This window comes from Macrobrachium nipponense, chromosome 2 (genome assembly GCF_015104395.2).
Source record: "Macrobrachium nipponense isolate FS-2020 chromosome 2, ASM1510439v2, whole genome shotgun sequence".
NCBI classification, from domain to species: Eukaryota; Metazoa; Arthropoda; class Malacostraca; order Decapoda; family Palaemonidae; genus Macrobrachium; species Macrobrachium nipponense.
In genome coordinates, this window is record NC_087201.1 from 161,241,626 (window position 1) to 161,254,481 (window position 12,856).

Consider the following 12,856-nt stretch of genomic DNA (forward strand, 5'->3'; position numbering starts at 1 on the left):
CATAGGGGTTGCTTGTTTTGTTGATGGAAGGCACTTTCCAGTTTGCTGACTCACTTCTTGCCTTCTATTTTACCTCCATATCTGTTCTAACTTCTGAAGCTAAGAAGTTGTCTCACAGACAGTATTGGAGAATTACAAATTAAAGCCCGGTCCTAACATATCCTTTATTGTAGAGGAATCAGAGAAATTGTTTTTTTTTTCTTATTTCTTACATTTTCCATGGATCCAGTACTTACCAATAATTGCATCTGTTAGGCAGCTAGATTCCTGGAGAGTCATAATAATGCCTGATTTAAAAATGTGAGATATCAACTTTCTGTTGGTCTTGGGGAGCCCAGCCAACGCTGAAAATTTCCAGGTTTTACTTGAGGCATTGTTTCTTCAGCTTCCTCTTATAAACAGTTTGTTACTCGATCTTTTATCCTGGCATCCAACCAGGGATGTGTTGGGGATGGGGGAGAAATAAAGTGCTGAAAATGGAATAGAGTTCTTGAAAGCTTTCTGCCATCTCTCTTCTCTACGCATTGGTGTGGGATGGTTCTGCACAGGAAGTTGATTTATAAAATTATTGCAGTATGGGAAGGCACATAATCCATCTTCCCTTGGAGCCTTCTTAGCCAGGCAACTTGGCTATTGCTTTCTAGGTGATTTTCGTAACATCTCCAGAAAGTGAATGCAGAGATACAACATTGCCATCCTCACAATTCAGCTTCTTCTTAAAGGTTCTTAGAACTATCAGTTGATATGCATGACAGAGGTTCCTCTGTGGAAGGTCTGTCATTCCAGTACGAAGTCAGATATTCTTCCAAAGCAGCTGATGTCTATGTACATGACTTCACCATAGGGTTTGAAATGGTTTTCTTTCAGACTTGCTCATGAAGAAGAATATATCACTTCTTACAATCTTTGGATTCTGTATTCGATGTCTTCGGGTTGGATTCTGTATTAGATATCCTCGGTACTTACCATCTCAGCTACAACAGCTTGATTTCAGAGTCAGACGCTATGCCATTTTTCATATAGTTCAACCATCCTTATGATTACAACTGCCTCTCCTTGTATGAGGTTTGAATGGTGTAATGTTGATATTTCTTAGGCATGCTTATTGCAATGTGTGGCACTTCTTTCATGTTGGCTTGCCTTTATTGCTCCATTTCTTAAGTGCCAGTGAACAAAATGTGAGCTTGGTATATCTCCTCCTGATGTTGTGTCCCTTGGGAAAAGGTCTAAATTTTGTTCTTTTTGACCATATGAGGTGTGGAGTTTTATCTAACAGCTTTCGGGTAAAATTTCAATTTTAAGAAACCTGATGTACAGGCTTCTTTAATTGCCCTGACCCATATCTGATTCTTTGCCTTGTGGTGGATACCCAAACCATTCTGTAGCTTTCCTAGCTCCTTTTAAACAAGTTGGCAAGTTGGCATTCTACCAAAGGTTTGTGGTTAGTTTTCTTTTCATGAAGAGATGGATTGGATGCTAGGTCCTTTCCTTTTATGCCCTACCTAACATCAGACAGTCCAACCTGTGTTTGTGGTGGTCTGAAAAATGCAGATAATTTATACAACTAATCACCTGTCCAAAGACTAGGCCTGACATTGTATATTCTGTGTCATCTTATTAATAAGGGAGCTAGTGCTTAGTTTTTCCAGACCTCTGACTCTCAAGTAGACTCTTCTCGGGCAAGGGAGCTAGTTGAGCACTATCATTCATCCCTGGATGATATTTTTACATGCTGACTGTTATTTTGTATTCTCCAAACTACTCGTAGAATATGGTTCAATTTGATGAACCAAATTGTGGCACAAGGTCTTGTCAGACTGTTGCAGCAGATTCCAGATTGCATAGAAGGTTACAAGAGTCAGCATCCCATCCTCATACATTTGACAGGGAAGGTGGTGTATCCAGGTGGTAATTAAATATCCTTCTGGTTTTACACTTAACCAGTGATGGTATAAGGATGTGGCAGAGATTCATGACCTCTTGCTCTTTAAGATAAAACCTCCTGCCTAAGGAGCGAGTCTCCAAATAAAGGAAAAGGCTTGCAACTTAGTAGGAAAAAATAAGATCTGGAAAATACTTTTGCATCTTTCCTAGATATATAAACCTGCAAAAGAGAAAGCATGGGTAAGACTTGATTGGTTGAATTTCAGAACCTCTTTGTCACATGGAATTGGAGGCAGTAATGTTGTTAATGATGCAAACCTTGAGTCTTCTGTCATAGTTCTGTATCTAACCATAACTGCCTCCAGATTTTTCCTTGTTGTTGGTAGAGAGTTGGTTTAACAGTGAAGTGAATGGGTGTTAACCCCACACCTACATCTTGTCCTTTTCTGAAGAAAGTTAATTCTTTAATCAAATCTTGCTGCATTTTGTACAGGTGCTGGCAGCTGTCTTTTAGTTCTGAGTGCTTGGAGCCTTAACAAAAAATGTGCTATTTCACACTCAAAATTTATGATTACTTTGGTACCAAGCTTAAGCAACAGCTTGTGAAGGTATATCCATATACATTAAAAGGCTTTGTATTTCTCAGTAGAATTAAAATTACATTAAAAATGTCCATTTTTGCATACTTTCTTTTACAATTGCCATTCGTTTAAAGTCATGCTCTAAGACTAGTTTTTTTTTTATATCGGTTACAGATTTTCCCATTGACTGCTGAGGTTGTACCCATGCTTTCTCTTTTGCAGGCCTATATTTCTAGGAAAGGTGTAAAGTGTTTTCCAGATTTTTTATTTTTTCCTACTGGGTTACAAGCCTTTTTCTTTTATATGGAGACTCACTCCTTAGGCAGGAGGTTTCATCTTAAAGAGCAATTAGGGAATATGTGTCTTTTTGTTGGTTCTTGCCAATAAAAAAGACTTTCAATGGGAAATTACCTTACGTTACTGTATATGTTAATTTTCAGATTATACATGCACCCATTCTGGTCATAAGAAGCTCTTCAGTTTGGTCTCCTAGAAAATTGTGCTATATAGTAGACTTTATCATAATCGTTTTGAATTATTGCTCACATTGTTCTTCTGTGAGAAATGAGCTATTGTCGCAGGGCAGCAACAAAAATGTCAGGTACTTTTCATAAGTCCAGAAGTCCATACAGCTGTGTACCAGGTGGAAGGAACATCTTTCATTGGTACTGTGAAATGGATCTGTCATGGGTCAGAGACACTTTTCTGCAGATTTCAGACTTCTTATTCTACCTCTACCAAGATGAGGTACTCTCTCTCTCCATCTCTGCAGTAAAGGGATCACTTAGCCATTCCCAGGTGCTCTTGTTGAAGGATAAGGACTTATCTACCGTGGTTGATGTCTTCATGCTCCTGAGGACCTTTGAACTGTCTTGCTCATCTCACAAACTCAAGTCCCTAGAAGGGGTTGCAACTTGTGCTCTCACTTAGGCACCATAAGAGCTCCTGAGGTGCCTCTCAGTTTGGAATGTCATGTTAAAGGTAAGACTTTTTGCTGATCTTAGCATGGGTAAAGAGAGTAGGTAAGCTACATATGTCTCTGAGTGGTGAAAGATGTTCATTACGGGCTACTCGGTGAGCAGCTTCATAAAAAACGATGACGTCAGGTGTTTATTAGTACAGAGAGTTACAGGAAGAAGGTTTCCAAGAACACACTTTTGTTCTGGATTCTTGGAGACATCAAGCAGTTATACTCCTTACTCTGGGAAGGGGCCCACAAAGTCAGGGGCAGTGCCACATGCCTGGCATTCTAAGAAAATTTCTCTGTTTTACACAGATCATGCTTACTGCTTTCTGCTTCAGGGATGTCACTCACAAGTACTTGGTCACCTCTGGTGCCTCTTCAACACATTGTGTAGTGACTCAGCCTCCATTTGATAAATAAGCAGTTTTGTCTAAGACTTATTTTCAGAATAAGGTCACATTAATGGAGTATGACTGGTTCCTCTTTCTTTCTGTCTGTCCATCAGCCAACAACCATTTGTGCGCTTGTTTGGCCACACACGTGAGTTATACAACAGAGCATCATATCTCTAGACACTATTATCTTTGGATGTAATTGCAATGATATTGTACATTCTGAGATGGTATGCCTGTCACACACACAGAAACGTTGGTTATCTATAATTTTCCTAGAGCATTGCTGCAAGAAAGCCCAACTCTGGCACAAGTCTCTTTTCTATCTGACATCACATGCCTGGCTTTATGGCAGGTTACAAAAGTCATCCCTCTCCTTCTCATGTATATGACTGGAATCTAACATTTCTGGGTGGGAGGAACATAGTCTGTCATGCTCTTTTAGAGGTACTTCACATGTATGATAGTGTGAGTTGCCATATAGATTATGATGGATTGTATTCTTCTACTTCTATAATAAAGAAGAAAATTGCTGCAGACTGGGTCTCATTCCTCATACCAACTTGTAACACATATAGCAAATTCTGGAGGATTTCATAACTCCTCTTTTAACCAATCCTATGTTTGTTCCTGCTGTCAAGGGAAAAATTGAATACCAACAATCAAGTTAGTGGATGGTACCCCCACCCCTTCATAAGTTTCAAGTAATTTCTTTAGTGATTATATAGAAATTCTTTTAATATAGAATTTCAGTGATTTTTGTTTTGTTTCAATTTTACATAGATAATATTACCAGCCTCTTAGTAATAGGTTACTGTGGCATTCGCTCATGTCTTGCTCCAAATTTCTTTCCTTTTTGCATTATTTTTATCCCCTTTTATTTATAGATTCTTAATTTCTTTGTTACCTTTACAGCCTGTATCTGTTTGCCCAACCCAATGCTCATTGTTTTCATGCTTAAGTACACACGTTTTTAGAAATCATCTGTTCTTCAACGTGTTCCATCCCAGACCACATTTGCTAATTTGTGAAACTGACGTATCTGTAACCTAGTCTCTACACCCATTCTTGCTTAGCCATTTATTTGCCTGATATAAAGTCAGGCTAGTCTGTTGTCTTTGGAACAAGTGCCATTTGTGAAGGCAGTAGATGCCTTTAAGAATAGCTTCAATTCATTAGCAGGACAGTTTCATGTTTATGCAGCACAGCAGTACTGGCCTTTTACACTTACCTTAAGTCTTTCTTCTTTGTGATATTACTTCTGGGCTTCTGCTATTCCTTTCTGCCTTTTTCATACCTGTTTCACAGTAGTATACAGTATGTTCTCATGGTAGCGTAAATGTTCTACCTCTTTTAATATCTGCCTTTCTACCACTTCAAGGTGCTACCCTCTTCCCCATTTAAATACACTCCTGTCTGTCTTCCTCCATCATTGTAATTCTTTAAATACCCAAGGGCTCAGAGCTGATACTTGATGGACACCAACATTATCTTAGATTTATGCAATACACCTGCATCTGTCTTCATTAGATCGTGCATCTTGGTCAGTATTATCATCAGCCCAGTGAACCTATCTGGCACCAGCTTCACCGTGTAAAGCCCAACTTTGTCTTGGTTCTCTGTCAAATTCCTGTACAGCATGTAGTCTTCACAGCCTCAGTTGTTGACTTTAGTCATGAAGCTCTCTATGCTTATTTCATGTGGCTGTCAGCAGGTTTGGAATAATGATGGAAAAAATATCCTTTCTCCCAGCTCTGATCCAATGTATACAGGTGGATATCGAAAATCCTAAAATAAATTCCTTTACTTAAAAAAGTATGGTAAATTTCCTTACTGTAAAAAGTATGGTACCTATTTTTGTATGTGAGATAGAAGATTAGAAGTTCACAATCTTAAGAATTTTATTTCATTTTTGCAGGAGATCCATGCACTATATCATCACAGCAAGAGTTGGATGAAGCTCTCAGGCTCTACGATCTCAATAAAGATTCGGAGTTGACTATTCATGGTAAGTACTAATATGTGTGTGCTTATTGTCATAGTTCTTGTATTATGCACAATACTATATCCACCCTGTATTGGGGTAGCAGTTTCTCACTGACTACAAAACGGTGCTATGTGATGCATTGAAGGGACCTCTAAAGGTATTTGTCCCCAGGTGCACTATTTATGTCATTTACTTTGCATGTATTTTCTCTCTCGGGATATTATTAATATTTTCCCATAATGATTGTAGCTTTTGTTTATCTCCAAGAATGTCACGTGACTTTCCTTGAGTAATAATGTTGCTGATTGCATTGTTCTGAATTACATAGTATTGCCTGTTTTTTTAAGAGGGATTGGCCATAGTGAGGAAGTCTGCTTCAGAATTCATCATTCTTTAAATATTTTTTTTATATCTTGCAAACAAAATTATATGGATCTCATATTAATTGCAACTCTGATAACCGAGTAGTAAGACTAATACAGAAACAACGTACTGTATTTGCAGATGCTTTTTGTATCAATTCCTTTGTTTCTACATGTGATCATTTGCCACATTTTAGGGAAGTAACAGATTTAACTGGTTCACTTGCAAATTGTTTCGTAAGAAGAGTGAGCGTCACATAAGTAGGCACTTAGAGCATATTTATCTACTGTTGCCCCAAATTGCAATACTTCAAAATACCTTCTTTGTTACTGCATGTTGGTATGGGTAGTTTAGGTAATTGTAGCTGTGGAATTCCAATTTGTAAAGAATCCAAAAGGTTATTAGGCCAGGAAGAGAGAGATGTACTTATTTGAACAATCCACGCAAACAAACTAGTTATTTATCTCCAAGGTTAGCATGTGCTCTTGCAAATTTAACTCCTCCTTTTTACTTGCTTTCTCAAGTTTCTCTTTCTAAGGTCAGATTACTTTGCTGAATACATTGATGAAATACTAATTTCAATCAAACCGCATTGCTCAGTGACATCTTGCGTTGTGGCTTCACGAAACAGTTTACAAGGATTTGTGGGCATTTTCAAAATTTGAAAATTATGGAAAATACTAAACACTTTCATGAAGTCTAAATTAGGGGAAAATCTATTCATAAGTAATTTGACCCCAGAGTTTAACACACCCATTAACAAAGACAAGAACATACACTCTAGGCTTTGGACCTCATAACCAATCCCATCCTGGTCGCCATTTGCAAAATTATTCAAAAGAGCAATGAAATAAGAGAGATGGAGCAAAACTGTAACTTATCAGGAACCATCCTTGTCAAAAGAATTTTAACTGATCAAAAAAAAGTAGTAAATTTCAAATTGAAACTAGTAAATATGCATGACTGACTGGCAAATAGGTTAATCGCTAGTGGAACTTAGACATTCCTTTGACAATAGCACTGTTCTGCAGAAGCATACCCCCTTGATTGCCCTAAGGGAACACCACCACACAGCTGTGGCAAATGGGCTCTGTTATGTTAACATTCATGTCAAGTTGCCTCTTGCATGGATAATATGTTGTGCCCGTATTTGCCCTCACATGATAGATTTCCTGTATTATATGCTGGCACCATATTGATGTGTGTTCAAGTTTTGTATGTATTGATATAACCAGATACAAGTTTCAATATGTTTGATAAGTTTTAAAGTTTATAGATCGTTTATTTTGTATCATGGCTTACTCATTTCATCTCCCTGGTAACAATGTATCCATACCACGACATTTTTACGTCTTAATCGTGTACTTTACAGTATATTGATATTTTATTAAGTTATGTGGCATTAATCACTGCACTTCTAAAACTTTTACATTTCCTTTGATTAAAAGGTTAACTAGGAATTACAAAAGTAGTCACTTCTACAATACTCACAACTTGAAAGAAAATAGGAGTAACAGTGACCACAAATATAAATTGAAATGCCACAAAATAATTGAAATATAAAACAGTAGTAAAAGTGTGATAAATTTGTAAGATAATTTGTATAGATAATGTTGACTCAGTATGTGCCTGATAAATGCACTCCAACTCTGTGTGAACGTAAATTTGAAAAGCAGTAAAAAATAATGCTAAGCAGCACCATGGGCATTTATTCAGTATACGTACAGTACTTGAATAAACTTTTTATAATATGCTTGTGTAAGTAAATCACCACTGAACAGAGAATACAGTAGTTTAGAAAGGCATTTAATTAAGAAGAAAAATTAAATGAACAAAGAGGTCAACAGTACCTTAGAATAAAGAATGTGGCACACTCCTGTCTGGGAAAGAACTCCAACCTCTTTAGCCAAACTGTTTGATGGGAGTGCTGTATAGGGAGTCATCGCTCTCCAGATTGATATGTCACAGGAAGCCCTTTTGAAATGCCAGTTATGTCTGGCGATATCCTGTTTACAAAGGATAAAACACTAAATACGTTTGAAACGCCATTCAAAAGTTGTTGATATGCTGGGCAAATACAGAAAAGTATTTGACTTGAAGAAAATACAGCAAAAGAATTGCATCATAAGAAACTTGCAATTAACTTTTAAAATCTTTATCCCATGTCAGTATGTAGTGACATAACACACAAAAAGAAAAGTTTCCAAGAACAAGTAAACAAATAAGCAAAGCTTAACAAAGAAGAAATAGGAATCTCAAAGAGATAAAAATAAAAGCTTAATTCTCATTACATTCATGATACAGTTTGCAGTTCTTTTTCTTTATTAATTTTGTGTGAGAACGAAGTCTGTAATTGTATGACTGTAATAGTAAACCATTTTAATTGTAATTTTCAAGATCAAGTTAAAAGACTCCTCAAACAAATAACTAAAGTAAGCGTTACAGACAAGAAAAAGAAAATTCAGAAATATGCCAGAAAGTGCATAGAGAAAATTATTGGACTTTTTACTGCACCTTTGAATAAATTTGTAAATAAGAGATTTTTGTATTCAGATAAAATAGCCATCCTGGCGTCTCAGTAGCATGGTTGGTATGGTCTTTGCCTGCCACCTCGGTGCCTGCGAGTTCGATTCTCTGGCATTCCATTGAGGGGTCAGAGATGTGTATTTCTGGTGATAAAAGTTCATTCTGGACGTGGTTCGGAAGTCACGTAAAGCCATTGGTCCTGTTGCTGAATAACCACTGGTTCCATGCAAACATAAAAACACCACACAAACAAACAAACAAACAATAGCCATCCTTCAACAAATGAAGGAAAAACGATATGCTTTGGCTTTGTCATCCAAAGGTACCCTAAGTAAGACTGAAACACTAAAATCCCTTCGTGAAAATTTCCTTCTCTTTTCATTACAGATATAATTCTGCAAAATTCATTGCTCTTTAAAGGTTTTGTTCATCAGAACACAGAGAATTTCATGCTGTCTAAATTTGAAATATGTCCTATAAAATGAGTTAAGAAATAGAAAAGATAGACATGGTATGGGTGACAGACAGATGGAAGGACTTGTACTAGACTGATGGGATGGAAATTTTATCTTGATTGACTGTTGGAAGGGGACTCATATTTGCTTGATCCCCATCATGGATATTTGACCCTCAGCAGCATTGCTTTATACCATTTGCTTTTCACTCGTTTTGACCTCCTGCCAACCAGCTATCCAACTTCTTTAACATTATTTTGCTTCATTTTCACCTTTCATTAAACAAAATTCTTTTTGGGGTTGCTGTATGAAATTTAGGAATGTGTCTTAGTATTACAGTATTGTGGAAACTGTCATATAGTCTTTGTGACAAAAATGGGAGCCTACACAAACCACACGTGTATTGTACATATACAACACAGATGGACAAACAGGAAATCTGTCATTTTATGCAAAGTACGTACATGCAGTAAGTACTGTGCTTTGTATATTAAAAGGTGTTTATGTTTGTTTGTTTGCAAGTCCTGTCTAGCCTTGTATCTTTATTTTAGTCTCTCTCTCTCTCTCTCTCTCTCTCTCTCTCTCTCTCTCGTCTCTCTTCTCTCTCTCTCTCTCTCTCTCTCTCTCTCTCTCTCTCTCTCTGCAATAGAGTATGAAGAATTACTTGAAATAAAACATGCACAAGTCATCTGGGTAACAGCATTGAAAATTTTTGAAGCTTTTAGAAAATCTCTTAGATACGTATTTCTGTCTGCATTTGCTGAAAGTTCTCATTTGTGAGCCATTTGAGACTGTCAAGAAAACTATGAATGCATGTAAAATGGGCTAGATAATAAGGCTTGGTGCGGAGAAACAAAACACACTGATGGAGACAATTTGAATATACATGTCTTAAAATGATGACAAGTTGAATACATAATATTTGTTGGAAAGAGGTCGTGATTTCATGACTCAGAAGGTAAATGCAATCTCCGTAAAGACATCAGTAGAATGGGAACTGTATTTTGAAAGGTTTTTTATTTTTATTTTTTTAAATAATGGACCTGTGCCAGTGTCTGCTCAGCAAAGGAAGACAGGATAGTAAACAATATATAAAGAACGAATTGGCTGCCATTTGTTCCTTGGTGATTTTTATGACGACACATTGTTATTGTTATTATTATTATTATTATTATTATTATTATTATTATTATTATTATTATTATTATATTGTTCAGACAACTATATTCATAGGGAACAAGCCCACAGGGGCTTCAAAAGTATATGGTGTTCATTAGGAAGTAAGAGAAAGTGAAGGAATATACAGAAAGAAGAGATCTCACATATTAAAAAGAAAAAAAGATAAATATATCAAAACTTATCATCCATTGTTGATAATGTTGTTACCCTTTCGGGAGTAGCAGTAGGATATGCCTATTTGTCCACGACCCTGCTGTTAAAGTAAGAATGTGACAGTGTTCATTGCATTATTATTCTTTGGTGTTATGGGAAAAGGCTTTATGAATCTTATTTTTTTTTTAGTTTTTTTGCTGCTGTCTATGCTGCCTTCAGGTGGTGAAACAGTTAGGCTTAGTTTATGGTACTACTATTCAGTTCAGTCTTAGGCCCTGTCCACACTAGCCGGCACTGCCCACAGGCGGTGAAACATTTAGGCTTGGTTTTGGTACTATTCAATTCAGTCCATACTAGCGGGCACTGCCTAACGGGCAAACACTGTTCCCGTAACCTGTTCCGCTATAGTTACCGGCCGAGTATGTAGCCAGAACGATGCGATTGTCTGGTAACACCGCTTCACAAGCGAGAGAAAATATAAACAGCTGGAAGTGCCGGACAGACATTTTGTACTTTGCCGTTGGGATGCAAAAATTTTGTTTTAGTGTTTTGCTTTCACTGTAAGTTACTTTTGCCATAGTTAATTGCCTTTGATTTTAAAGTGGTGGTATTTATTGATACTAAAAAATGACGTGAATGCAATTCTAAATGATTGAGACTCAAGTGATTCTCTCTCTCTCTCTCTCTCTCTCTCTCTCTCTCTCTCTCTCTCTCTCTCTCTCTCTGTCAATTTATTGGTGATCGATAGGGAAGGGAAGGGAAGGGGAATGAAGGACACTAATTACCCAAAAGTTTGGTACCAGTGCACTTTCGTCCACGTGCTCTGACAGTAATAGCAGACTGCGAACTTGACACGCGTCAGAGCAGCCAACTCTGGAGAGAGAGAGAGAGAGAGAGAGAGAGAGAGAGAGAGAGAGAGAGAGAGAGAAGGTGGGTGAGTTAGAGTGGGAGAAGGAGGATATGATTTCAGTGCCTTAACAGCACACTGCCAATCATATATAGCTCTGTTCTCAGTCGATATCAGAGTTCCCCAATAACAACAACAACAGCTTCAACAGAAACCGGATGCCAAAGTGATTAGTGCGTTATTGTTTTTGTCTCATAGTTCCTCTGAGTCAGTAGAGGTCACTGAATTGTATATTTGATATGAGAGTAAAGAGGAACTTGTGTTTTTTTTATTCTAGATTGTTTGTTTATTTTTATGTATATTTTTTCTGATGTGTTTTATGTAAAAGTTAGGCCAACAGTATAATTTAAAATTCATGGATTTTTCGTTGGATGGTTGAAGATAAAAAGACCAACTAAATGTTGTCATCCCCCCTGTTCATTTTTAGCCAAGCCCCCCCCCCTCCCCCCCCAGAAAAAATACAAGAAAAGAAAATAGATCAGATGAGTTGGCTTTGATTCAATCTTGCTTGTCAGCAGGAGACGAAAGATTGAAGTACATCAAACAGGAGGCCGCTAAAGCAGGGATAAAATGTTTAACTTGTAAAAATAAAAACTTTTAACATCTGAACACTACACCGATGGCCGATTTGTCCTTGAAATTATGTAGTCTCTCCAAGACCTGTTGTAAGTTATATGAATTATTAGTAGAGATAAAATTATTATTTTTATTAATTCAGAAGATGAACCCCATTCATATGGAACAATCCCACTAGAGGGGCTATTGACTTGAAATATTTTTTCTCTTTTATTTATTATACACTTTCAAAGTCATTTTACAATAAATACATATACAATATATGTAAGTTATGTATAGAATCAATAAAGTTATTTATATTTTTTTCATAGCTCAACATACTTGAAATTCAAGCTTCCAAAGAATATTATGGTGTTCATTCGAAAGAAGTAATAGGCGGTAATGGGAAATACAGAAAGTGGAAATTAGTTATTAAGTTTATCAAGTTTTTAAAAAGTTCATTTACATTTCCGTTGAGGGACCAAATTAAATAAATGAAAGAGGAACAGAGAAAGAGGAAGAGGTGTCTTACAGGCTTTAAACTTGTCAAAAATGGTTAAAAATCTAAAGGTTATAGACTTTGAAGAAAAGTCTTTCATTTTACTCATTTAGAAGAAAACAGAGAAGATCCGTTTAATTTTAGTTTTGAAAACTCTCTCTCTCTCTCTCTCTCTCTCTCTCTCTCTCCTCTCTCTCTCTCTCTCTCTCTCTCTCTCGCCGTTTCTGCGATCGATAAGGTAATAGTGACTCATCCAAAGTTCCATTTTCGCTTCGTTTTGAATCCTGGTAGAACCCCTCCCCCCCTCCCCTCTGGCACCCCTCTCCCTCTTGTCCCGAGAGAGAGAGGGGGAAGGGTTCGGAACCCCGTCAAATAGTGGTATGATCAGCAAGTTCGTTCCATCTTGGTGTG

General features: G+C 37.1%; 2 protein-coding genes across 3 annotated transcripts in view; one reads left to right on the forward strand and one right to left on the reverse strand.

The window, feature by feature from the left end:
- LOC135221104 (F-actin-capping protein subunit beta-like) overlaps positions 1–8,130 on the reverse strand; it is a 39,162-nt gene extending 31,032 nt beyond the window's left edge. Inside the window, exon 1 of the mRNA XM_064258911.1 lies at positions 8,022–8,130. Within this exon, the coding sequence (XP_064114981.1) occupies positions 8,022–8,114 (93 nt within the window). The 5' untranslated portion in view covers positions 8,115–8,130. The remainder of the gene's footprint in view (positions 1–8,021) is intronic.
- The window catches only part of LOC135221105 (protein kinase C iota type-like), an 82,709-nt gene that overhangs the window by 7,541 nt on the left and 62,312 nt on the right, over positions 1–12,856 (forward strand). For both annotated transcript variants that reach the window (XM_064258915.1, XM_064258914.1), the window contains exon 3: positions 5,740–5,829. In XM_064258915.1, the coding sequence (XP_064114985.1) occupies positions 5,740–5,829 (90 nt within the window). The remainder of the gene's footprint in view (positions 1–5,739; positions 5,830–12,856) is intronic.